Here is a 27,425-nt window from a genome sequence, read left to right as displayed (position 1 = left end):
AATGGTTCAGAACTTAAATTGTGAACATGATTTCAGAAGGTTTTAGACAGGGGAAGCCCAAAATGGGTGAATCCCCTCGGAGAATAGTTGAGGGATGTAAATAGCCCTATCATCAGACAGGGATCACAGTAAACTTATGATAGCCATAGTTAGGTAAGACTGTAATATAATCTCCCTTTTGACACATTTTAAAGCCGACTCAGCTTAAAAAAAAAAAAGAAAAAGTGAAGGAGAAATAATATGTATGGATTAAGCCCCGGTGAAACCCCTCTGACCAAGGGAACAGTCTTGCTGTCAGGCAGAGTGCACGGGAAAGTAGACTGTTGCAGACGCAGCCAGGTTACAATTCAGCACCTTCATCATTTGAGCTCCCTTGTGATTCATTTGTATGTTCTAGTTTTTCATATTTTCTGTTACCTAAATTGAGTTTTTAAAATCTGTTTTGCTTTGTTATTGTTGTTAGTTCTTGTTTTTTTAAAGTGTTTTTCTGTGTCTGAACTTATGGAGGCAAGTCTGTAATGGCAGTTTAAGTGGGGGATGTAAGGGAGGCTGGGGAAATGGAAAGCTAACAATGAGCACAAGAATAAAGAAAATGTTCTAAAACCGTACAAATGGTCCAACTCTTTTGATGTGACTGACTACTGAATTGTATGACATGTGAATTATATGGCAATAAAACTGTTGGAAAACAAAATGGAAAAAAATGTGTTGAGCCAAAATCTTTTATCTAAATGGGCCTGCAAAAAATGTACAAAGTCTATCAGGTTCCCCACCACCCCCTCTGAAGACTTCTAACAAGGGAATCAGGTCCAATTCAAAGAGAAGCTGGTCATAGTTTATAACATTAGTCATGCACATTTACAACTTAAACACCTCTAGCCCAGTTCTTTTTGATACTGCCCGGCCCCCTTCATCCCCCAGCATATTCCTGACTTTGTAGCCCACCACACCTACCAACTGCGATGCATTTAAGTAGCAGGAATCAATAAGTTCAGGCATGCCTCCAAGCTTTTCTTAAACTGGAGAGATCAGCCCTCATTAGTCCAAATCACCTTTCTAAAGGATCAGTTCTTATACCTGTACTTCCGGTTAAGAAATCACAGTAGGGTTGGAGATTTGTGCAGAATTCAAACACATTGGTATATCTCGATTTCCAGAAACCCCAAATTCTCACTTTCTAATGTTCTCCTGGATTCTACTCATTTTACTCTATGTGATCTTTATGAGGTCTTTTCAAGAATCCCTGTCCATTTGGTCGGCTGTTATTTGTTTGCTTTCACCTGGGAAAATCTACAAATACCTGGACTGTAATGCCTCAAATTTTACTAAATCTCTCAACTATATCGTAAGGTAGTCGAGAGGCACCACAGACCAAATCAGTCGAATTAGAGCAAACAGGCTTTATTGGGGGAGAAAAACCCAGCCTGGGCGAAGTCCCAAGGTCCACAGTGTCCAGGCAGGGGCATCACGCCCCAGGCTACAGGGGTGGTGCTTAAATGGCCAGAGAACATGTGACTGGGCTGTTTTGAGTCCATATAAGGTAAAGTAGTCAGGGAATGGGAGATACAGGTATGTCCCGGTTTCTGGAATGTAAGGTGTCTTCCTGGTTCCGGGTGTATTTGTGCAGGGTCCAGAGTGGTGGGCCGAGAACAAAGCGGGCACCGAGACAAATGGGCCCCGAGTAAAAGAAAGAAAAAAACTTGCAAAGCTGCTGACAGGTTACATAGCCAGCTCCACAGGTGTGTATGGGAGATTCAAGGTCACTCACTTGCTGCTAGAAGCCGGCCTGGCATTGATCTGGCCATACATATATCACATGCTCTATGTTGATTTATACCCCTTGAAATGTACAAATGACTTTAAATTACTGAAACATTTGAATTAATGATTTACTCACATGCTCAAACTCACAGCAAGCCTATACTAATATCTTTTAAAATATTTATAAATCATTTATTGGGGGCTCTTATAGCTGTTATAACAATCCATAGATCAATTACATCAAGCACATGTGTACACATGTTCCCATCATTTTCTTTGTTTTTTAAATCATTTTATTAGGGGCTCATACACCTCCTATCACAATCCATACATACATCAATTGTGTAAAGCACATTTATACATTCGTGGCCCTCATCATTCTCAAAACAATTGCTCCCCACCCAAGATCCTGGCACCAGGTCCTCATTTCCCCCTTCCCCCTCCCTCATGAATCCCTGACAATTAATAAATTATAATCTTGTCATATCCTGCCCTGTCCCCTATCTCCCTTCCCCCACCCTTCTGTTTTATGTCCCCCAGGGAGGAGGTCACATGCAGATCCTTGAAATAGGTTCCCCCTTCCAACCCACCCTCTGTATGCCCTCCCAGTATCGCCATTCACACCACTAGTCCTGAAGGGATCATCCGCCCTGGCTTCCCTGTTTTTCCAGTTCCCATCTGTACCAGTGTACATCCTCTGGTCTGTCTAGTCAGGCTTGCAAGGCAGGATTCTGATCATGACAGTGGGAGGGCGGGGAGGAAGCATTTAAGAACTAGAGGAAAGTTGTATGTTTCATCGTTGCTTACACTGCACCCTGACTGTCTCGTCTCCTCCCCAAGACCCTTCTGTAAGGGGATGTCCAGTGGCCTACAAATGGGCTTTGGGTCTCCACTCAGCACTCCCCTGCTCTCTCACTATGGTAAGATTTTTGTTCTGATGATGCCTGGTAACTGATCCCTTGACACCTTGTGATCGTACAGGCTGGTGTGCTTCTTCCATGTGGGCTACCTTAATACTAACCTTATAAATATATGCACATAGATCTGGTATCCCATCCTCATGTATAAATGTATTTGCATACGTATGTCTTTATCTAGACCTCTATAAATGCCCTCTGCCTCCCAGCTCTTTCCTCTATTTCCTTTGACTTCCCTCCTGTCCCACTATCATACTCAGTCCACACCAGGGTTTCAGCAATTCCTCTTAGTTACATTACCCTTGATCATGCCCAACCAGGCCTCCCACATCCTCCACACGACCGATTTGGATCATTTGTTGTTCCCATGTCCCTGGGTTAATACACCACTACCTTTCCCCCCAACTCTCCATCTCCCACGAAACTATCAATCCCGTTGTTTTCGCCTCCAATTGTTCATCCAGCCTATCTTATTTAGACAGACCTGTGGAGATAGTAACATGCACAAAAACAAGACAGAGCACAACCAAGCAACAATATACAACAAAACAACAAACCACTGACAAAAACAAAACGAAGCACATAAGAAAGAAAAGCTTGTAGTTAGTTGAAGGATTGTTTGTTGGCCTTTAGGAGTATTTTCCAGGCCAGTCTGTTGGGGCACCACGCCCTGGCCCCAAAGTCCACCTTTAGGATTCCCTGGGGACCTCACCATTCCCTTGCTGTTCTGTTGCAGCCCCTTAATGTTTTGCCTTGGTGTGGTGGGATCCTATCGGGTACAATACCCTCACCATGTCTACGTTGTTGTTGCCTGTAGGGCTATGGGTCAGTGAGGGACATCGTGTCTCATAGTGGGGCCGGCCATGCGGTCCTCTCTGTTGACTGGCTGTTCTAATTGGGAACATCAACCTCCTGGCCTGGTGGGCCATGATGTGCTCCTTTCTCCCCTCTTCATCTGCTCCCGTGTGCTCTGATCAGGGATGTCCCTCTTCCAGAGCTGTAGATTCAGTGCTATCCTTTGATATAAATTCTTCTGAGGGGAGGGGCAGATGTCCCCTTAGTTGGGGTTGGGACTGGCCCCCCAGACCTCCCCACTGGTTCCCTACTCCACGCCGGCATGTTGCATTCACATCTTGGAGCATTGGGTTGAAGTCTGGTCCCTCTTTCCCTGTGGAGACACAAACAATACCCTCCCCTTGAGTGGGTAAGTGTTCTATGCATCCGCTACACTTCTGTTTTTTATTATTTTTTCCTTTCCCCACCTCCTTTTTAGTTTTCTACCATGTGTATCCCTGTATTTGGTCTGGTCCCTGCCATATTACCTGGTCCTCACCCCAGGAATGTTTGTATACCGTAGCTTTTGCCCTATGCCCCATATGCTTTTTTTTTTAAAGCTTACCTCAGCAGCTTTTCAAGTCTTTCTATATTTAAGTCCATGCTATCTTGAGGTCTGTTTTCTCTTTTTTGCCCTCTGGGTGAGGTTGTTCTATGTGGTGGCCTCTTATTTATGCTTTGTGAGTGTTGTTCTTCTCCCCATACTGGGTTGGCAAGGATCTTTTGTAGGGGTGGGTTTCTTCTAATGTATATGAGTTTTTCCTTCTCTGGGAAGACTCTTACTTCTCCATCTATCTTGATCGATAATTTGGCTGGGTAGAGTATTCTTGGGTTTGCATTGTTTACCTTCAATTTTTGGAATATGTTACTCCATGCTCTCTTCTTCATAGTTTCTGCTGATAGGTCTGAACATAGTCTTATTCGGGAACCTTTATATGTGATTGCTTGTTTTTCCCTAGCTGCTCTCATGATTTTTTCCTTTTCCTCAAAGTCAGTTTAACTATTATGTGCCTTGGTGACTTCTTGGAATCCAGTCTTGCTGGGGTTCTTTCAGCCTCCTGAATGGTTACCTGGTTTTCATTCACTAAGCTGAGGAAGCTTTCCTCCAAGAATTCTCTCACTATTGTTGCAGATGACTTCTTCATTGTGTCTTCCTCTGGTAAGCCAATAATTCTAAATGTTGTTCCGCTTCATAGCATCACACATAGCTCTTAAGCTTTTTATTCAGCTTTGCTGATGATCTTATTAGATTTTTGTTGGCCTTTGTTAAAGTCTGCTTGGCTGCCCTCCAAGTCACTGTTGTGGTTCTCTGATTCCTTCAGTCGCTTCTCGAGGTCTGTTGAGTGTGCTACTGGTTTTTCTTATCTCCTCCCTAAGCTCCCGTATTTTTCTTTGATTTATGGCTTTTGCCTCTTCTATCATTTCATCCTTTTTCTGTATTGTTTCCCTCATACCTTCTATGACTCCAAGTAGCATTCTGAAAATTTATTTCTGTGGCAGCTCAATGTCTGCTTCCTCTATGAATGTCATTATGTTCAGGACATCTTCTGGCATTGCCTTTTGTTTCTCCCATTTTTTCGTTGAGGTTGTTGGGGCTGATGGCTGTTTGCGTTGCGTTGTTTTAGAGGAGCCAGGTGTCATTTTCCAGGGAGTCGAAGAGCACTGGCTTTCTTTGGGAGACTTGTAGGAGTGCTTCTTCGAACTGCCTATAACTTATTTTACTATGGAATTAACCTACCACTTTATCCTCCTGTGGCTTCCCTCTCAGGGGAGTGACCCAGAAGGGTTGCCTGCCTGCTTTGGTGTTGTAGAGGTTGGGCAGAGGTTTCTGCAGCAGCTTGGAGCATTGAGGAGTGTAGGCCTAGCAGCCTTATGCCCCCAGGCACACAGGCAGGAATTGCCCAGTAGCAAGTTGGGCAGAGTATACCCTGGTGGGGGTCAGCAGGGCTTTTCCAAGCCTATCTAAATACACAGGGTGGAGCTCACCTAGCTGGGTGTGGCGCAGGTGTAAATGCCCTAGGCTAAGGGGAGTGGTCTGGAGGTTAGTAGTAGAGTGTGAGAGACCAAGATAGAGGTGAAGAGGAGGAAAAAAAGTTAAAAAGCAAGCCAGATGAGCCTGAGGATTTTATTTTTTAATCTCCCTGGCCAGCTAGAGTATAATCAAATGAAATTGTCTCTCAGTCACTGGGTTGCACCTCCTAGCTGTTTAAAGCTGACTCTTGCTACAGCGGGTCTTTGTTATGCTAAAAGCCGCCAGGCACTATAGCTGAGTGCTGGCCTTCCTTAGCTAGGTTGCTTCTTATGCTGATTTATGTTAAGGGCCTCCGCCCAAGTGCTCCTTGGAGCTGAGCAACCAGACCTGGGTCTGAGTTTTAAACCAATAATATATAATTCCACCCCCTCCTTTTTTTGGCTTGCGTCGTGCTTCCGATTTAGGGGCCGTTAGACTGGCCCGAGGGGAAGATCCAGCTTATTAGGGGGATTGTTTCATTCTCGGCCAACTGGAACTAAATTTTCTCCCTGGATCACAGCTTTCCGCCTATTTTTTCCCACACCGCAATCTTCCTAAAGTAATAATATACTGTTTCTTTTACTCTAAATTATGGCTACCCACCACCACTCCCCTGGCCGTGGGCTCAAGGCAGCCAACCATGCAGAGAGCTCCAGAGTGGGATTCCCCTCGTGTCGGGGCTTCTGTCCCCTCTCGGTGTCTGCCTGCAGAAATCGCTATTCCCAGCAAGCGGCTCGCCAAAGCGGGAGTGCTTTAAAGCGTTCTTGGTTTTCTTTGTGAGTGGAAATCCCATACAAAGAGGGAGAAACCCTGGTACGCTAGTTATAATTTCAGGACTCCACGTCCCCGTTTCCTTCGCCTTAGCTCCCAATTTTCTGGTCTGGCAGCAGGAGGAATGAGCCCTATCTGGTCGCCATTTTTTCTCGATAAAGCCGTCATCATTTTCAAAACATGTTTTCTACTTGAGCCCTTGGTGGTATCAGCTCCTTTTCCCCCCTCCCTTCATCCCCAACCCTCATGACTTCTTGATAAATTATAATTGTTTTCATATCTTACACCATCCACTGTCTCCTTTCACCCACATTTTGTTAGGCAGATAGGCAGGGATGGGATGTCCATTGACACATGCCCAGGAGAGCCAAGCATAGAACAAAAGCCTAGGTTTTCCCCAGCCAGTGGGCACGGATGGGCATTAAACCTGGATCAGCCCACCTGGGCCAGGTGATTGCAATTCAGCCAATGGGATTGACATGGGATGGTTCAACACGCCTCCCCGGGGAATCCTTGAAAAGACAGGAACCGAGAGGGAGAGGGGTCTTTTTTTTGGAGGAAAACTTGGGAGATCTTTGCGTGACACCAAGCAGTCTCTGTTCAGGCTGCATGTTCGAAAGGAATCCTATGGGTGCAGCATAAAACCTGAAGCTTCTTTTAACTCTTATTAAATTCACTTGGATCACGAGCCAGGCTTCAGTGTGAATTCTTTCTCGTGTGGAGTCAAGGACGGAGGTGTAACTCTAGCCCAGAGAGACACAGAGAGAGAGAGACACAGAGAGAGAGAGACACAGAGAGAGAGAGACACAGAGAGAGAGACACACAGAGAGAGAGAGACACACAGAGAGAGAGAGAGAGAGAGAGAGAGAGAGAGAGAGAGAGAGAGAGAGAGAGATCTGTTCCACTTCCTCCCTACCCTCATGTTAATTGCTCCTCCCATTATTGTTCCTGGGGGGTTTTATCTGTCCTAGATTCCCTGTTTTGAGAGCTCTTCTGATCTGTACCAGTGTACATGCTCCAGTCTAGTCAGATTTGAAAGGTAGAACTGGGGTCATGAGTGTCGGGGTGAGGAAGCATTAAAGAACAGAGAAGTTAAAAAAAAAGAGGAATGTTGTGTTTTGTGGGTGCTATCCTGCACCCTTGGCTGGCCTGTCTCTTTCTTGTGACCCTTCTGTGAGGGAAAGCCCAATTGTCTACAGATGGGTTTGGGGTCTCCTCTCCGACTCCCCCTAGATCCCATCTTCTGATGGGTGATCCTGTTGATACCTCATGATCACACTGGCTGATGTGCTTGCTTCCCTGCTAGATAGCCGCTTGCTTAACTTCAAGACTTTAAGACCCTAGCGGCTATATCTTCTGGATGACATAATCTTCTTAATTACAATTGGCCCAGCCTTCTGTTATGCATTTAGGCCACTTGATTTCTGTAGAAGGTATTTCCTTTGATCCCTAGTAGAAAGAAGCTAGTTTTGTTTTTCCTGTCCCCCAAATTAAGAACCAGTTATGTGGCTTTTGGAGGCTTTCTAGTTACCGTATGAAGGTAAGCTAAACTGTATTGTCACAAAAGCCATAGTAGTGTATATTAAAATTTTCAACATGTCTTCCATCTATGTCAATGTACTTAAGACTGTTATGTTTCCATCTTTTTAATTCTTTCTTCCCTTAAGATTCCTGCTTTCAGATTTGCACCAAATCAAACAATTCTCCAGGGACTCAAATCAGATTTCTGAGTTTGGGGAGCAAAATGCTGAGTTTGGGGGAGCAAAAAGAAGTCTGAAAAGGTAAGATCAGGGGTGAGGGTAGATGGGGTAAGTTTCCCCAGGGGAAGTCTCATAGGATAGCCCTCGTTACCCTTAAGCAGAATCACTGCTGTGATGTGAAAGCTCACCAGTGTAACTTTCCTGGCAATTTTTTCACCAAGGTAGTTGTCAATTTTCTGGAAACTTCTTCCTAATAAGCCCAGTGACTGTCCTATACTTTGAGAAAAGGACCCCCACCCCCAAACAGTTGCTATAACCTTCTGAAGTGATCTCCTTGCCTAGAATTTAATTGGCCCAGTATACCTCTTTTTAAATAGAAAATTTTTCCTTTTTTGAAAGGCACCTGTGTTAGTCTGGGTAGACTAGAGAAACAAATCCATGGGCACCCATGTGTGTATAAGTAAGAGATTTATATACAAGAGCAATAGAACATTAAGAAAACATTCCAGTCCAGATCAAGTCCATAAGTCCAATATAAGTCCTCTTCAGACACATGCAAGGACGCCGAATGTAGAAGATCACAGGCTAGTGGGTAGAAAGTCTTTGGATCCAGTGGCACTGGAAACATCTCGGCGCTGCCAGGGGATCTCTGCATCAGGGTGGGTCCATGTGTCTTGTCAGGTGCTATGCCTCCCAGGATGTTCAGCAGAGAGAGAGATGTCTCCAAGGGAGTGAACTGAGAGTGTCTCCTGCCTCCAAGAAGGAAATAACAGATTTCCCAGAATTCTCAGGAGAAGGCCATGCCCAAACAGAAGCCTCATTGGCTATGATCCGAATGACTAAGACTCCACACCATCATTCATAATCCTCTCAAATAGACAATTATATAACTAACCACAGCATCCTAACAAAACTAACACAAATATATTCACAAATATATTACTAAGAGAACTTGAATGCAGCCATTCACTACACTGGAGAATCAGGAAGCCATTAATTACACTAAAAGAAGCTCTAGAAAACTTACCTGCACTAGGCTTTCCCCATTATCACTTGGATTTTCCCATCTCTACATGAAGCCTCTGGAAGCATCTTGGGTGTATTAACCAGAAGCAGGGAACATCAAAGGCCAGTGCCACTATGGAAAACCTTGCTTGCTTTTTCTTCAGTTTGGACCCCGAACCTGGCTCACTCTGTTTCCTTGGACTTGAGCCAGCAGCCTGCTGAACTTCGCATTCATTTACCTCAGCAACCACAAGCCTGTCTGGTCCCAGCTGATCTTTGGTTTATCAGCTCCCAGAGTTCTGTGAGTTAGAAGCCTCCAGCCTAACATCTGACCCCTAGAATTTGAAGCTGCCTATTTGTACAATCGTGTGAGCCATTTCCTTGATATAAATGCACACATCACACTACTGTTTTTTCTTCTCAGGTGACCTCAACCCAAGTCACAACCTTGTAGAATCTACAAGGTAGATAAGCAGCCTAATAAGATACATCTCCAGTTACCTTAGCCTCTAAGAAAGATACTCTTACAATAGTGACAGGCAATTTTCTATAGAAATTCTTATCAGAAGCGGGGACTGAGAACCTTATAAAAGTTCAGGTGCTTAGCCTAAGGAAAAACTTCTGCCAAAGTTGCAGGCTGGCCTCCATTTTTGCTGTTTACTCTTCTTCGGAGCTGACTTTCAAAAGTCAGCTAGTCAGCATAACTCAGGAAGCTTCTCCTCCATCTTCCCACAGCATGCTCTCAAGGATGTTCACTCAGTTAGGCCCCTGAATCATCCAAAGATCAACAAGACTTTTACTCAAAGTTTGATGAACAAAGCCTCACTCACAAGACCGGTATCTGTTAAAGGGCAACTGCAATTTTTTCTTGTACATTCCATTGATTTTCTATACTTAAAATTCTGCAACATTCCTTTCAAATGAATGCTTTTAGAAATCTTTAAGTGCTGTCTCATCTAGATCTCTTCACTCCTTAAATAAACTTTTTGCTTCAATCTTTAATTTTAACCAAAGTGCCAGTTCGCTCTTTGACATTACAATTTATAGTAAAATTACATGGCATACTTTCAAGTTTTTGACAATAAAAACTTCCAAAAGTCTGATTACTTACGTACACTCCAAATGCCATTATTTTTTACTTGCATTAGCAATATTAATATGTAAACTTTATGTGCAACCAAAAACACTCGATAGTTTGTGCTCCTAACTATTAAACAACAATGCTTCTTTTACAATAGGCAACAGAAAAAAGGGTTGTTTTTAAACAAAAAGCAATTATTTTACAAAAGTTAGGCTTGTTCAGGAGTCACTGAGTTGCACAAATGGTTAAGTAATAAACTACTAACTGAAAGATTGGCAGTTCTAAACCCATTCAAGAGCTACCTCAGAAGTACAGCTTGACATTCTGCTTTTGAAAAGGTGGTAGCCTTGAAATCCCATTGGAACATTTCTACTCCGCACTTGGGATGGCCATGTCAGAACTGACTCACAGCAACTAACAAGGCCTTTTCACTGATTGTTTGGAAAATAATGCTTCACTGGTTAAGAAATTGTACAATTTCTCCAGGCACTGGCCTTAATCACTGTATCAAAATCATCCTTATGCATCTGTAACTGGAATTGTGTATGACTCCAACCAGCGGCATGAGTCTGAGCAACAGAAACGGATTGCTATTCAGGCGGAGTATGGCAAATTGGAGTGAGGGAGGATGACTGTGGGCAGGTATGAGCAGAGCAATGAAATGAAACTGCCAAGAACAGGGCGTGCAGGATGTCACATGTTACTTTGATTACCTATTTTTATCTTGAGGATCTATCTGCTTTAGAGGGCACAATGTAACAAAAGTAAAGAACAGGAAGGAAACTTCAGAAACAACGAGCCCAAAGACTGGCCGTCAGGAAAAGGTTCAGTTTACAAAAAGACTGTTGTACTTGAAACATTGGGGAGAAAGCAATTCACCGTCATTAAAACAGTAACTGTAGCAAAAATGTTCGAAATGAAGGTAACCTTGAAAAATGCCAACCGTTTCAGAAGTAAACACTTCCATTTTGATTAGTCAGAATCAAGAGGTGGTTTGATGTTCTGAAGGGAGTGTCAGCTAACCTAAGTTGTGTTCCCAGTTTAAACCACTGTCTGCTCAGCCTCCATGCAATGACAACCTGTGCCTCCTACCATCTTTTTCATTATTAGCCTTTGAAGCATAAACAAAGTATTACCAGAACAATCTGGGCCACAGTAGCATGCCAAAGGTAATAAATGAGCCTAGAGTTGTCAAGATGCCCTGGGAAATAATTGAACACAATTTAAAGGGATGCACAAGCCAATACAAAACAAAACATGTTAAGCCTCTGTAGGGAGCTGCACCCAAGGTCAGGTAGTTTCTATACATTTGAGACCTAAAGGTGTTAAAAAGTTTAAACATTTTAACAACTCAAGCCTACAGGATGCTAATTCCATGAGATGTTTAAAATAAGGAACGTCATCATCTCAGCAAAGGGTCTTTTAACAAATGCATACACAGCACACGTGCACACACACAAAATAATCGTTAAATTAAAAGAACTAGCTCATGAATTTAATACATTAGCTTTAACTGTGGCTTCCTTCCTCATTTTGCTGCCCGGCTTGGAATCCAACTTTGTCACTCTCTTAAGCTTACCATCATCCTTCCGACCTGGCTAACCCCTCCGCTCCCCAAACCCCAACTCAAGCCACCGGGGAGGAGGAGACTCCAACTCTCCCCAGCCATTTCTAATTCTGAAAAGTTTATCCCACCCCAACCCGTACCCGTCGGGGGACCTGGCTTTGTTTTTTTAAATCCCTGCAGAACCTCAAGTCTCTACCAGGTACCACTGCTTTTCTCTGTGTGAATGACTGATGTGTCTCCTTTACCAAAACAATAACTTTCAGGTCCAGCCTTTGCCTGGGCATCTTCTCTTGTCTTTGGTATCATCTAAAAAGGGGGTGAATGAATATCAACGATCCCTTTTTACACATGAGGAAAAGAAACTAAGGATCAAAGGAGAAAAGCAACTTGTCCTAGGCTCATCCAATTCCTGGGGGCCCAGAACGGAGACTCGGGTCGGTGCTGGCCACCAAAGCCGAAGTCTCCCGCTGCTCCAGCCTTCCCAAAGCCTACGAGGGCACGTGCTGGGCAGCGTTGGTGGCTGGGGACACAAAGCCAAATGCTGCCCTCACGACTCTCCAACGGGAGCCCACCGGCCGCTGGAAGTGGGTGCGCTGCAGGCCCTGGGGGTGCAGGAGCTGCGTCCCAGGGCTACCCGTGCCCGCGACGTGCTGCGCAACGCACCTCCATCCCACTAAGGTGCTCACGAGAGGGGCGGGGCGCGGCGCGGCGCGGCCCGGGGCTCCGGCATGTGGCTGAGACCCCAGCGGGCTCCGGACTTCTCCGGCACCTACGGAACCTCTCCCAACCTTTCACGCCAGTCTAGAAACGGGGCACCAATGGCCCGCGCACGGGCGGAAAAGGAGGCAGCCAGGGGCGCCAGAGGGTCGAGGGGGAGAATGGGGGCCTGAAGCCGCCGACTGCGTGCGCGGCGCACGCGCGTCGAGGGCCGACGAGGCAGCAGGGTCTCCGGGCCTGAAGTCCGAGCGCGGCCGCTAGCCCGCACCCCGGGCGGGGAGGCAGCAGGGTCCCGCTTGCCTGCGCCGAGCCCCAAAGCCTCCGGCCCCGAGTTTGCCGGCTAGGTACTCACCACCCGATTGTCTCTCTTTCCCATGGTGCCGGAGGTCTGGAGGCGTGCGGGCTCAAGTGGTGATGGACACCCGGCCCGAGAGGCCGCCCCAGCGGACCCGCCGCAGTTCTTTCAGCGCCGCCACAACCCTCCCCGAGAGCGGCGCCGCGCACGCCCGGGCAGCCGCGGACGCTCACAGCGCCCCCTGCCGGCGCGGAGGAGAAGACGCCGGCAACCGCAACCACCTGCGAGGCCCTTCGCTTTGGCCTTGGGTTGTTTCTTTCTTCCTGTCGTGATGTAGGAAACACACCCTGTAAGGGATACAAAGATTTCTCTAACACGGTGGGCTTGGTACTTGTTCAAGTGATGGAGATAAAATGAGGAGTAGAACTTCTGGTGGGAGAGCAACAGAGGACTAACAAAATTGCCCCTTTTTGTTCAATTCCATTCACCTAGCATTCATTGTCTTAATTCACAGGTATTTATTGAACATCAGCTTTGTGTAAGTGACTTGATGGTTGGAAACTAGAGCTGGAGCAGGACACAAATGACTAAGAAACAATCTCTTCTTTACAGGGGTCTATTTACAAGGTCGGCCAGGTAGGGGAGACTGCATTGACCTGGCTTATTCTGCTTACATACGTTAGATTGGCTCTCCCGAAACTGCAAGGGAGGCCTGGGTCCCAGAGAGGAGTTTACAAGACTTGAATAAAGCTCGGCCCCTCTGGGTTTATCTCAGCTGAGTGTCATTAGAAAGTAATCGAAAATCAATTTGGATCTTTTTTCTGAAGACAGTGCAAACTGGAGCTCATACTTCCCACATGCCCAAAAGGGAGCAAACCCCTTAAAGTTTGTTCCTAATCTTTATTTCCCCTCTCACCGTTTCAGACTGCACTGGACAGCAGGTGCTCCAAACTCCCATCTTCTTGCTCAAAACGTTGTCAGATCCTCACACATGCCGCCTTGGTGTCCCTACCACCCACGAAACATTGATTCCGGACTAGTCACCCATGTGGCTTCTCCATGTTAATTGAGCGTCTCCAATCTTTCATTTCTCCTTTTTCCCAACTACCTCTAATGTAAGCCCCCACGCTGAGTACATGTTTTTCTAGAAAAGAGTAAGGGGAGGCTCTTTGAGCATTTTATTTCCCCCCATGACACGTTTATGGTACTTTTAATGTTCAAGGCACCTGACAGTATTTCTAACAACCCATTATGATGTGCATTTTTCTCCCCATGGGAGAATATGTGCTTATGTTTTGCTTGGGTTTGATTTTTTAATCCTCTTTAGAGTCTTGTTATCTTTCCTGCTTTTACCCTCTGGCTGAATTTACAAAGAACGCAGATTTTTAAAATGCAGTAATTCTGTGAGCCCATAGGCTTCTGTTTTCTGTTGTTGTCTCCCAGCAAGAACCTGAAGTCTCTCCTAGTAATACACACAGTCATTCCCCGGATGGAGCGGAGAGACGAGATGAGGAGAGGAAACCCGAGCAAGGGTAGAAAAGCCTGTAGGTGATGAGGAGCAGACTTCATTGAAGGCGGAGGCAGAGCTATTGGGAGCTCATCTCAGTGGACTCCAGAAAGGCTGGGTCCGTCCGGCCTTCTCAGGAGAGAACTCGCAGTGACTCCATAAAAGAGTCCAGACATATTTTGATATCCTCTACAGGATGTGTTCTATTAATAGACTTACGTGTCCTCGGAAATGGTCCAGAAATAACTAAGGGTTAACATACCATTTGCCAGATGAGAAAACTGAAACGAAGAGAAGGTAGTGTGTCCCAAGTTCACAGTAAGAAAGCAGAGAAATGAAAGACTCAAAGGCAGGTGTGCTTAACTTGAAAGCATGTGCTGTTCTTCCCAACGAGACCCTGCCTTTAGGGGGTGGGGGTGGTAACAAGTAGCATCGTTGCTGTGTGGCCTCAAAAGTTGATTCCCATGCCTCGGGACCCTCTTGGACGGAGTAGAACGAATGTGAAGTGAACTGGGAAGACTTCCAAAAGAACAGCTGGGAAGGAAGGGGGTATCCCAGACTGAGGGAAGAGAGAGCGTGGAAGGAAAGGGGCATGTCATCAGGTGTGGGGACATAGACCATAGAGAGGAAACAAGGCTGGAAAAGTACACTGGAACAGAGGAACGTGGCCTTGAATACCAAGGAACAAATGGGATTTGACTAGGAACAATACCATGAGCATTGACGTGAGTCAAAATTCTACCTAGGGACACTCAAAGGACTTTCAGTGCTGACAGTAATTTCCGGGGAGAGGGACTTTGGAGTTGAATGACACTCAAAGCTAAACTCAAATTTCAGCTTTAAGATTATGTACACTTGTATGACTTTGGGTCAATATTTAAACTTAACAGTAGAGTTAACTTTCACACACTTGTCATTGTTTTTGGATGGATATTTGAGAATTTCATCCAAGTAGAGAGGCACAGACGCTCAGTCTGCAAACTTAGGTATCTGACTAATGGTGTGCGTGCGTCATATCCTTAGAGATGGAAGCATTGAAAGTTCACTGGCCATTGTGAACTGTGTTCACTGAGAGGACAAGAGACAATGAATAAATTAAATATCCGTCAGAGGAGGAGACCAAGTATGGCACACTTATACTGTGGCGAACTTTGTATGTATTTAAACAGTGATGGAGCTCTAAGTGTTGATGTGAAAAAATGGCCACTACACATTATTAAGAGAGAGAATTCTAGAACACTATATAAACATGATAGGCTGTGCATAAATGAGAGGATATATTTATTGAACTATATTAGTTGTCAATATTCAGCAACTCTTAACTTGAAAGAATGGCAATTTCATATGAATTAACTTATTACATATATATGTTGAAACATGTCCAGAAATTTTAGAACAGGTTACATAATAAATCCTTAGTGGTAATTCAGGTTATAGTATCAGTGAGTTGAGATTGTTGGAATTGGAAGTTTTATTTTCCACTGTATTTTCTTTGACCGGTTTATTTCATTTTATGAAATATTATATATCTTTTAGACCTTTTTCCCCTGATTTCACATGCACCATTTAACTTCTGATTGTAATTTTGTTTACACAGAGGGAAATAAAAACAATGCCCAGTAAACATGAATATCTTGGGTGTTTTTTTGTTTGTGTGTGCGTATTTTCCCCCAGGGTTTCCCCCACCCCCAGGGGTTTTTAAATAGATTTTGCATCATGAAAACCAAGTAGCCATCCACTTTAATTAATGTTCTTCTTGTAAGGCCCGCACTTAAGAGCGCTCACTGGTTGAAGGCAGGGAACGCAACAGCGTGAGTCAGAATGGAGAATCCCTCTTTTTCAGGAGAGCTTCCACCGAGACCCTGAGGGACAGTTTCACTATAACTTCCCTCTGATTACATTCCCATTGAGGTGACTCATGAGCTATAAAAATTCTTGACAAACTATTTCAGACCGACGTTTGAAAACATCGAAAGGAAACACTTTTAATGTTTTAAAAATCAGCTTCACTGAGATGTAGTTTATGTATAATGAGAGTTGCCAGCGGTAAGTGTCCATTTGATGAGTTTTGACACATGCGTGCTTCACGGTGATCAGGGTATAGGATGCTGCTGTTGTTTTCAATCCCTCTCAGACTTCCCTCATGCTGTTTGGCAATGTAACCTTTACCCTCTCTTCCTACACCCCCAAACGACGGCTGGCATCTGATTTTCACTCCTAGGACTCTTTGTGATAGGGCAGAATGAGCCAAGCATTTCTCTAGGCTGCATTCTTCATGGAAACAGATGGCCAGGTCCCCCCAGGTTCCTACCCTGCAGGGAGAGCTGGGTGGGTTTGCCAGGGTTACTTCCGATAGTTGAGTGCTTAACCTTGGCGCCATCAAGCTTCCTCCCTCCAACAGAGGATAACCTTTTATGTCTCATCATGCCACTCAGATGGATGCTTTGACATTCATCCATGTTGTAGTGTGGATCCAAAGTTGTTCTTTTTTGCATGCTAAGTAGTATCCATTGGCTGGTGAAGCCACAACCTGCTGATCCGTTGGATGGATGCTTCGTTTGTGTCTAGTTTTTGTCTATTATTAAGCTGCTGTGGACATTTCTATTTATGCCTTTGAATTATGAAGTTGGTGGAGAATATTAAATATACCACGGACTGCCAGAAGAACAAATAAATCTGTGTTGGAAGTACGGTCCCAGAATGCTTTTTTGACAAAAGAATGCCGAGACTTTTTCTCATGTGCTTTGTCTTTGGAGGGACTCGAGTCCTCTGAGGGACCAGCCCCTAGAGAAGGACATCATGCTCGGGAGAGGGTTAGCAAGAAAAAGAAGACACTCCGTGAGATGGGTTGACACAGTGGCCGCAACAGAGCTCAAACACAGGGACAATTATGAGGATGGGGCAGGACCAGGCAGTGTTTTGTTCTATTGTAGGGAGCTATAAATAGAGTTGCTATAAATTAAAAATGACTCAATGGCACCCAACAATGAACAATGAACAGATACAGTGTTTGTATGGTCATATGGTTTCATTTATTCCCTGTAAACACCTATAAGTGGGATCAGTGGACTGGATAATAAATATATGAAGACTTTTACTACCAATTGTTTCCAAAGTGAGTGTATTCTTTCGTGTTTCATACAAAGGATGAGAATTTCTGATGTACCACATGCTCACTAACACTCAGAGTTGTCAAAACTTTTAAGTTTAGCAGATGTGTAGTGCTGCCTCAGTTTGGGTTTGTTTTTGTTTTGTGCTCCAGGTGGGACTCATTGTGTTTTCAATTTGCATTTCCCTAATGACTAATGAGGTGGAGTGCACTTGAAAAAAAACTGTGGAAAAATTTGAATGAAAAGGTCATGGAATATTCCCATGACTTTTTTAAAACCCTCTCATATTTTCGGCTCTGTTTTTCTGTTATCTCACTTACTTGGTGAAGGTAAACTCAAAACTTTTGCCCACTTAAAAATCAGATTATTTATGCAAATACGAATTGTCACAGCAGGATTAGCGGTCTCCACTAAAAGAGAACACACTCACATGCTCTAGTAGTGCACTGATAAATGCTTTACTCACGTAGAGAAGAGACAGCGGGCGCTCAGTTTCACTAGTGAGCAACAAAGGAGCCCAGGTGGTACAGTGGTTATGCACTGGGTTGCTAACCACAGGTTCGGCAGTTTGAAACCGCCAGCTGCTCTGCAGAAGGAAGATAGGCTTTCTAATCCCATAAAGCTTTTCAGTCTCAGAAAGCCATAGGGGCAGCTTGACTCTCGTGGTCAGGAGAATTGTCCCCATGGAAGGCCCTTGCAAAGTGGATGTTTGCCTAATGCCTTCATTGGGAGACCTCATTCTCTGCTTGCAGGGAACAGATAGAGAAGTAGGGCTGACTGGGTGCCATATGGTGCCCCACAGGTGCAAGAAACAGAAGAAACTGGGTGGGGGGGGGGAGACTCAATTTCAGCCTTCTTATCAAAGAATGGCCTGGGCCCAAGGCCCTTTTCCAGGTGGCCTTGGGGGGCGGGAGGGGTGAGGTGTACAGGCAGACACTATTCCTTTATCTATATTTTGCAAGTTTTTTCCTCCCAATATGTGAAATTGCCTTTTAATTTTCTTACTAATATCAAATAGTCAAGGTTTAAACATTTTATGAAGTCTCCCCTTTTTTTAAACTATTCAACTATTTTCCTTTTTGTCCTAGCTAAGAAATCTTTACCAGCCAAAGGTAGCAAATATTGTATCTTTTTCTTCTCTAAGTTTCACAGTGTCAGTTCTTATTTTTTAGGTCCAAGATCCACTTTGAGTTAAAAATTTTTAATGGTGTGAAGTAAAAGTCAAGGTTCATTTCCCTCTATATTGATTTAGAAACGCTTGTCAAAAATATTATCCTTCTCCCCCTTGAGTTATCTTGGCACTTGTCAAAAATCAAGTCACCACTCTATGTGTGACTGTATATTTGGATTCTATTCTGTTCCTTTAATCTACATATTTATTCTTGCATCAATACTATCTGTATTAGCTTTTAATTTAATTTGAGAAACATTAATGTGTTTTAATTAGCCACTGTGATTTTATTAGAAACTTTAATAAAGCTTAATTGTAAATTTGGTGAGCATTTACGGAGCAGATCAGTTCTCCATTCACATCATTGACTGTAACCCCCAGTGCCCTTTCACTGATCCCCCTTCCTCCCTGTGTCTCCCATTCCCAGTCCTTCTTTCCTAGCCCCTTTGAACTTTGTCCTTGGGAAAATAATGCCCTATGGTCACAAGTGGTTCATTATTTTTTTGTATATCTTTTTTCCCTCCAGCTTTCTTGGCATAGAATCCACATACCACACGACTCAATAGTTCAACCACATCGAGAACAGTGTGCAGTCATCGCAGTCAGTGTTAGAACCTTTCTTCATTCTTGCACGCATGGGCATTAGCTCCACAGTCCCCCAACCTCTCCTGCCACACCCCAAGGGACCATTGGTCCAATAGACTTAATTGGAGAGAATGGCATCAGAGCTTAAGTCTTAACACCTGGTTGGCAAAAGGCTATGGATGACCGCGGAAGCCTAAAATCTGTTTACAGGGTCCTCATAGGGATTAAGCCTCTGGTGAATGCTCTCTGATCACAGTTATGGGATGTGCGAAACGCTGTTATCAGGTAGAGAGCATTGTAAAGTTGACTATGGCAGTTAGGTAAAAATATACTAGCTTATCATTTGATTGCCATTCTAATGCTGTTTCAAATTTTAAAAAAAGTGAAGGGCAGTACATGTGGATTAAGTGCCAGGTGCATCCCCTCTGACCATGGACAAGGCATGTGAAGAGCCTGGTTAACATGCCGAATGCATTGGAAAGTGGATCTTTGCTGATGTCGTTAAGCTAAAATGTTGCACCCTATCATTTAGTCTCCCTGTGATCCATTTAAATTTGTTCTAGTTTTTCAGATTTTCTGCTTTCTTTTTGGTTGAGGTTTTTATGTGTTATTTTTGTTTGTTTTTTAAAAATGTTTTTCTATATTGATTAGCTTTTACTTAAGTTTTGAAATATCTGACTTTTCTAGAATTTAATTTAGATATAATCAAACATTAAATTTCCTCTTTCTTTTTTCCCCAAATTATTTTGTTTTGGTCCTTTGAACGTCCATATAAATTTTCAAAGCAGTTGTATAAATATATCAGTTAGGATTTTTATTATGATCCCGTTAAATTTTTTTTAATGTGTTATTCTGGGAAGAGCTGACAAAACTAACTCGAGAACAATTATCAGTCTTTAACAGTGATACTTTGTATTCCCACAAGAAAAGATTATTTTTTGGAAGTTTTCAAAGGCCGGGGTCCTAGGTGAGGATTTTCTCAAGAATCACCCACAAAACTCCCATGCATTTCAAAAATGAAGTCAGGCATTAAAAAAAAAATTAAGTATCTCTTCTTTATATTTAAAATCACTCCCATTTTTGTGTTTTAAGATTGTTTTCTTACAATAATGGCAACATATGTACAAATATGCTTGATAGAATTGATGTATGGACTGTTATAAGAGCTCTAAGAGTCCCCAGTTAAAAAAAGTTTTCTTTATCATCTTTAAAAACATACCTCATATCAATACATCTTTATGTAGATTACTTCAAGAGATATAACAAACATGATTTTCTAGAAATTTAGATGATTCAAATTCTAAACTGTACTGGGAAAACATATTTTTACTGGTGCCTCTCAATGTTTTCAAGAAAAATCCAGACAGCTTTTAAGATTTTCTAATGTCCCTTCAAAAAGAGAGCAAGAGGGAAATAAATTTCAAAGATATGACCAAATCTACTTTACATTTCTGGAGATAAAAGGATATGTACTAAGACATGAGCATTTCTAATTTTTAGACATAGTTTTGTCCATCTAGACTTTAAGGTCACATAGCTAACATTCCAAAACTCAGAATGTTTTAGAATACAGGAGGACATGGTATATACACGGGCATAGAAGATTCTGATAGCAAACGAAAAAAAATGTACATGATTTAAAAGCTCTCCTTTCTACATAAAGTATTCTATCTCTAAAACAAACTAATGAGCGTGTAATTTCCAAGTCACATCAAGTGATTTTATCTTTTCACATTTCGAATGAAATGATAACTTAAAAAAACTGGAAAATTTGTCATAAATGACAATATACAATGGTAGCACATAATCATCAGCAGCAAGTTTCTTTGGAAGCTATTAAATGTCATAGTTCATATTTCTCTTGTTTGTGATCCCCAAACAGCAGCATTTTCACTTTATTCGTAGGTATTTGAGAAGCAGGTGTTACCCACCTGCCCCCGGAGCCCTGGCACCATCCCTCCCAACAAAGCCGATGCCATCCACCGGCTGGGTTCCGTGAGGGAAGATGTACTCCGAGCCTGACTCCCCGCTGTAAGGATGAACGATGGCGTCGTTCTCTTGGAGCAAAGACTATGGGACCAATTCCTTCATTATGAACCAGAACACTAGAACTTTGAAATAAGGAACGCCTGCACTGTCTAAATGTGTAGCACCGAACCTCATCTTTTAAACCTTGTGCTATGGTGGTTGGGTTGACAGCCAAGAGTTCCTGAGGTAAATCATGCAATTCCGGATGCTTCTCTGTAACGTTCTGTAAACCACAGTGTTTCTATGTGGCACTGGCGGCATCCACTTCACAGCCCACTGCTTGGTATAAATTCAGTGGCCGCTCGACTCCTCATACATCTTAGCCTCTGGCTTGACAGCCTGAAGGTCTTAGTAGGCCTTTTCAAACGTAAGTTAGTCTGTCTTCATCTAAAGCAGTCACTACAGCGACACTTCTCTGAACTCCCGAGTGGCAGTGTACCAACACCGAAGGGCCTGGCCAACGAAGGCCACGCAGCGGTCCGGGTGACTGAGCAGGTCGGTCTCGGGTTTATCCAGCACCAGCACCAAGAGACACCGCATGCCCTCCTCCCCTGACCTGGTCTGGAAGCCAGTTTCCTTGTGCCCACTGTCAGGGCAGCGGTGATGCCTGCCTCCTTCAGCTGCCTCGGTGACATTCACTTTTAAGATCGCTTTGGAGATAATGATTTAACTTCAATATTTGATCCATAAACATACAATCTTATTTAAGTCTTTTAAAAATTTCTCTAAGCCATGTGTGATCGTTTTTATGTTTACGCCTTCTATATGTGTTGTTAAATTTGTCCCTGCATATTTAATTTTATCTGATGCTACTATAGTTTTTATTTTTTCACTTTGGTTTTAGATTTCGATTACCATCTTGGTTTACACATATATAAAAGCACAATTGATTTTTGAAATATATCACTTTGATGAAATGAATTAATTACTAAACTTATTACTTGTGGTAGCGGTGCTTTTGGTAGATCTCTGGGGGTTGAACATCGATTATCACATCAGTAAAGACAGTTGTCCTCTCTTGTCAATCTGGGTGTTTTGTATTTTCTTGCCATTGGCCTTCGTCAAGGCTTCCAGGAAATAATGAATATAAATGAAGAAAGATGACATCTTTTCCTTATTCTTGATCTTAGGAAGAATATGCTGAACAGCAAAATCTCTTTAGAGTCAACATTGGCACACGCCACCCTTGACATTTTATATTTATCACTTTTTACTGCATGCCTGATATTTCCTACACACTACTAAGCAACCTTCCTTGAATTTACTCCCCCCGGCGTCTACCCCCACTACTTCATCGGGATTGCTGTTTAAGGTTACTCATCTCCTCCACATTGCTTACTCAATTGTCCTCCTTCTACTTGATCAATCATTTGTGATGACTCTTCTGAAAACACTTCCTTCACTTGGACTTTGGGCTATCATGCTCACCTAGTGTACCTCACACTGATTTTTTTTTTTTTTTGGAAACCTCTTTGAGGTGTTCTAGAGCTTCATTTTGGAAGCTCCTCTTTTTGTCTCTATATTATTCTTTGATGATCTCATTCAATGTATGGAGTGAATATCTCACTGAGGTAGTGTATTGTGCCAACCCGGCAAATAAACACATGTGGGATTAACTGAAGGGCGGAGGGATAAATGGCTCGGTGAGCCTTGCCTTTTTAATTCTCGGGTCTCTTGCTTTCTGATGGTCAGACCAGGGTGCAGCTGCCTTAGCCTGTTCCCTGCCTTAACTGGCAAGACTCACTTCCTGCAAGGCGTCCCTGAGGAGAAGCTACGTGGACCTACCCCAATGCAGCTCTGGGTGCTGGAGAAGCCATGTGAAGACCCCTGCCAGCACTGAGATGCTTACACATTTACTGACTCGGTTTCCTCCTGCAGTCGGCATCATTGCATCTGTTTTGTGAGATGGAGGAGCACTTTGTAGATTCGTGTTGGACATATGGGTTAATGTTGGACTTGTGGACTTGGGCAGCACTGGGTTGGGATGTTTTCTTAATGTGCACTTAACCTTTATATAAAACTCTCTTATACATGAGTTTAAGTGGATTTGTTTCTCTAAAGTACCCAGACTTACACTCACCCATACCTGACAACTGCCAATTTTTCCTTCCAATTACTTGGATTCCAGACTCAAGTCTCTGCCTATTCAACATCCCATCTTCATTGCCTAATATGCATCTCAAAGTGAACATATTCAAATCAAACGCCTAGTCTTCCCCCAAAACCTACTCACTCCACCTGTATTCCTCTCATCTCAGTAAGCGGACATTTGATCTTTTTGTTTGCTCAGGTCAAAATCCTTAGTGAGAGCCCAGTTTATTCTCTATTTCTCAAGGCTACCATCAGACTGTCAGCACGAGCTTCAAAAGTAGCTTTAGCTTCCACCTTGTGCCGCCACCACCTTCACTTTGTTCGAAGCCACCATTCTCTCACCTGCATGATTTCACTGGCTTGCCTGCTTCCGTTCCTGCCCCCTAAAGTCGGTTCTTCATCGAGCAGCCAATGTGGTACTTTAAAACATTCCAGGTCATCTGGCATGCCTCTGCTGCTGCCCATCTTATAGAGTGAATTCTGTAGCCTGGCCCAGGAGTACCTGCAAGACTCGCTTCCCTCAGTAATGCACTTTTTTGCAGAATCGCCTGACTTGGCCTTCTGGCGTAGTCTGCTGTGGCCATGTTAGCTGCTTGCTAGTCTTTGAAGACAGCTGTCATGCTGCAGCCTCAAGGCATTTACACCGATGGCTCCCTCCCTGGCTCCTCCTCCTTAAAGTCTTTGACCCAAAGAACTTTTCTCCAGGAGGTCTTCGCTGGCCACTGGACTTGCGGTCCCCACCGCCAGCACTCTGTCACCTTTCCCGGTGTTTCCTCCCTACATGCTCACCCACTGTACCTCACTAGAAAATAAACTCCACAAAGGCAATGATTGTTGTGTGTTTTTGTTTACAGCCATATCCTGGTGCCAAGGGCAGTATCTGACATGTAATAGGTACTAAAAATATTTATTAAATGAATCAAGGAAAGTTGACACCACAAAAATCTACAAGCCACTGTGTGTCTGTACACACCACTGTCTTAGTCTGCCTTCCTATTAAACTTGATCTTTTTTTTGAATCAAAGACCAATTCTTCCTCTTTTGTTCTGACTTTCATTCCCACCCTCCCCTGCTCCTTCAATCTTTTCCTCAGCCCATCTCCTCTGCCTCTGGAAAGAAAACTTTTTTTTTTTGTATCCCTTGTTTGGTCAAGCAAATTGAAGAAGTGAGCAATTAGCTTTGTGAATCTAAAAAATTTAGTCATCAAAAAAGCAAATATCCCTCCATCCCCCAATAACAGACATTTAAGGTTCTTATGGGACAGATTTCATGATCCAGGAAACAGGAGCCAGAGGTTCTCTGCACATGTCCTCTCCCTCCACAAATTGTCCCCTCATACTCCTCTGCACACACAGAAGACACACGTCCACCTGCGCTGGGAACGTACATGTAGTTGTACTTGGTATATAAGAACTGACACCACTCAGTGCAGATCAGCCTCTTGGGGACAATCTGGTTGTTGCATGTGCGGTGTCCACAACCACGGGGCTTACAGCACAAGCATAGCCGCGGGGATCCATCTCTGACACTGGGAATTCTCCAGAGGAAAGGTTATGGATCCAGTTGAGTCGGCACAAAAGACATGGTCGCCAGTCCCTGGAGCAGGACCTCATGCTCGGTAAAGGAGAGGTCAGTGACAAAGAGGTTCAACAGTGGGTTTGGGCTGAGGAACACTTGTGCGGAGCAGGCCGGATGGAGCAGGCTGTGTCTCGCTCACTTGTGCTCAGAGTAGCTATGAGCCCAACCCCACTGTAGGGCGTCTCATAGCAACACCACCGTACCTGTGATGGGACTGAATGGAGCTTTATTATTTTTTTAAAGAGATCTTATTTGTTATGTTAACTTGGTCATGTGGTATGTGTCTTACATAGTTGTGGTAGATATATAATCGGTTGTCAATTTGAGGATTAAGAGTGTCAGGGTGGAGTCTAGCTTGTCAATCAGATCACAGCCAACGAGGCCTCTGTGTGGGCCTGGCCTTCTCCTGAGAATTCTGGGAAATCTGGTACTTGCTCCTTGGAGGTGGGGGACACTTCTCTGTCTCTGACACTCCCTGGGAGAAATAGCGGCTGACAAGACACACAGACCCATCCAGATGCAACCAGATCACTGAAGCTGGAGAAGCCACATAGAGGCCCCTGCCAGCGCTGAGATGTTTCCAATGCCACTGGATCCAAAGACTTTGTACCCACTGGACTGCAATCTTCTACATTCGGGGTCATTGCGTGTATTTCCTGAGTCTGAAGAGGACTCTATAGATTGGTATCGGACATATGGGCTAATATCAGACTTGATCTGGACTGGGCTGGGATGTCTTCTCAATGTTCAGTTGCTCTTGTATATAAATCTCTTTCTTATACACACGTACGTCCATGGATTTGTTTCTCTGGTCTACCCAGGCCCACGCACTGGTGTTTGGGTCTTAGGGTCCGTGTCTTGGGGTCATAGGTTTCCTCTAGACAGGCAGTGCAGCTAAGGAGAGAAAGTCACCCTGGGAAAACCTGGGGAAGACCGCAAACCACGGAACGCCAAATATTGGGGGGTGGGTGGGGGGAGACTCCTGCTGCTGAAAGAGAAAATTTGGAAAGTACACAGAAAGACTGTAGCCCTTCCAACTAGGACTTCTAGCCGCCACCACTGGGAGCCTACTCTGTCACTAGGGAAGTAGGATGAGACAACCAGGGTGAAGCTGGGGACAGGTGTGTTGCAGGTGCTGCGGAGTCGTTTTAACAGGCAGCCCCCTTGGGTGGCAGAGAAGCCGTGGCAGAGGGCATCTGGGCTGTGGTCTTTATGAAGCAGTGTGTGCAAGCTAAGCCGTGTGGTCACCCGGCGACACTCAGGCTCTTTGGAAAAGGAGGGTCCTAAGGGAAGGTGGTCTCGGAGCAGGAGCCCTGACTGCACAGTGGCTCAGTGAGAGCTCAGTGGTTCCGACCCACTCCTTGCTCCTCAGGAGAACGACAGGGCCTGCTCTCATAAATATATATATATATATATATATATATTAGAAAAAAGATTTACTGAAGCCCCCGGAGACAGCTCTACCCTGTCCTCAAAGGTGCTGTGAATGGGAATCTACGCATTGGCATGGGCAGGGGCCCCATTCTCCAGGAGCCCTGCTGGTGCGCAGATGGGCAGTCTGCTCTGTCGGCATTCACAGCCTCAGCAACCCCATAGCTCAGTCTGCACGAGCTGCAACCAGCTCCGTGGCAGTGGGCTTGGGTTGGCAGATCCCTCATTCTCTAGAGCAGTGGTTCTCAACCTTCTTCATGCCGCGACCCTTTCATACAGTTCCTCATGTTGTGGGGACCCCCAACCATAAACTTATTTTTGTTGCTACTTCATAACTGTCATTTTTCTAGTTATGAATTGTAATGTGAATATTTGATATGCAGGATGTATTTTCATTGTTACAAATTGAACATAATTAAAGCATAGTGATGAATCACAAAAACATATCATTATATATTGTAAAATATTTATTTCTAATGACAAATAAATGAAATTTTGTCTTGAAGCATGGTGTAGCATGGATGAGAGTCTTCACACCAGGTACTCATATGTGGGCGTATCTGCATGTGGGTGGACCTGGCTGGAGACGGATAGAGGAGCGGTGTCTCGGTTACCTAAGACCATCGGAAATAGGTGAAAGGATTGTATGACCCCCCCAAAGGGGTCTCGACCCACAGATTGAGAACTGCTGCTCTAGAAGCTGACCACCCTACTCATCGTCACATTGCCGATCCTAACTAACCACAGTCAACTAGAGATGCTCAGTAACTACTGGTTGATTGAATACTGAACTCAGTAAGGTGCAGCTTACTCTTAATTATTATTATTCTTAACATTAGAAGCCTGCAAAGGAGTCTTTTAAAGGTTTAAAACATTCTGCTAAAACGTTTATTTAATTGTACATCACTTCCTGCTGTTCATTAAAGCAAAAAGAAAAATAGCCAGGCTATTCATCTCCAAGAAACCAATCACAACGTGCTTTCACTTGCTGCGACGTCCTATTTGCAAACATGTCATAGTTTTAGTTTGGAAATTCAGGGTCATGATTTCATCAAACATCCCAGTTAATTGGCAAATTGTGGTGTTGAGAGCTGTTGTTCTATCTCCCAGTTCACTGTAACAAACCAAGCCAAACAAACAAAAAGCCCACTGCCTAAGAACAAAAATCATGTCATTGTCAATGAGGGGGTGTGCGGAGTGGGGACCAAAAGCCCATCTGTAGGCAACTGGGCGTCTCTTACAGAAGGGTCGCAGGGAGGAGACGA

At 44.0% G+C, this 27,425-nt stretch overlaps 1 protein-coding gene and 1 pseudogene across 1 annotated transcript in view; both read right to left on the bottom strand.

Annotated features, from left to right (window-relative positions):
• The window catches only part of FAM133B (family with sequence similarity 133 member B), a 36,038-nt gene extending 23,180 nt beyond the window's left edge, over positions 1-12,858 (bottom strand). Inside the window, exon 1 of the mRNA XM_075558417.1 lies at positions 12,717-12,858. Within this exon, the coding sequence (XP_075414532.1) occupies positions 12,717-12,740 (24 nt within the window). The 5' untranslated portion in view covers positions 12,741-12,858. The remainder of the gene's footprint in view (positions 1-12,716) is intronic.
• An 8,069-nt stretch (positions 12,859-20,927) lies between these two features.
• LOC142456074 (dual specificity protein phosphatase 12 pseudogene) lies at positions 20,928-21,695 on the bottom strand (annotated as a pseudogene).
• Positions 21,696-27,425: the final 5,730 nt, after the last annotated feature.

This window comes from Tenrec ecaudatus, chromosome 9 (assembly GCF_050624435.1).
Source record: "Tenrec ecaudatus isolate mTenEca1 chromosome 9, mTenEca1.hap1, whole genome shotgun sequence".
In the NCBI taxonomy this organism is placed as follows: Eukaryota; Metazoa; Chordata; class Mammalia; order Afrosoricida; family Tenrecidae; genus Tenrec; species Tenrec ecaudatus.
The sequence above is the reverse complement of the archived record's forward strand: the minus strand, read 5'-3'. Positions and strand labels throughout refer to the sequence as shown.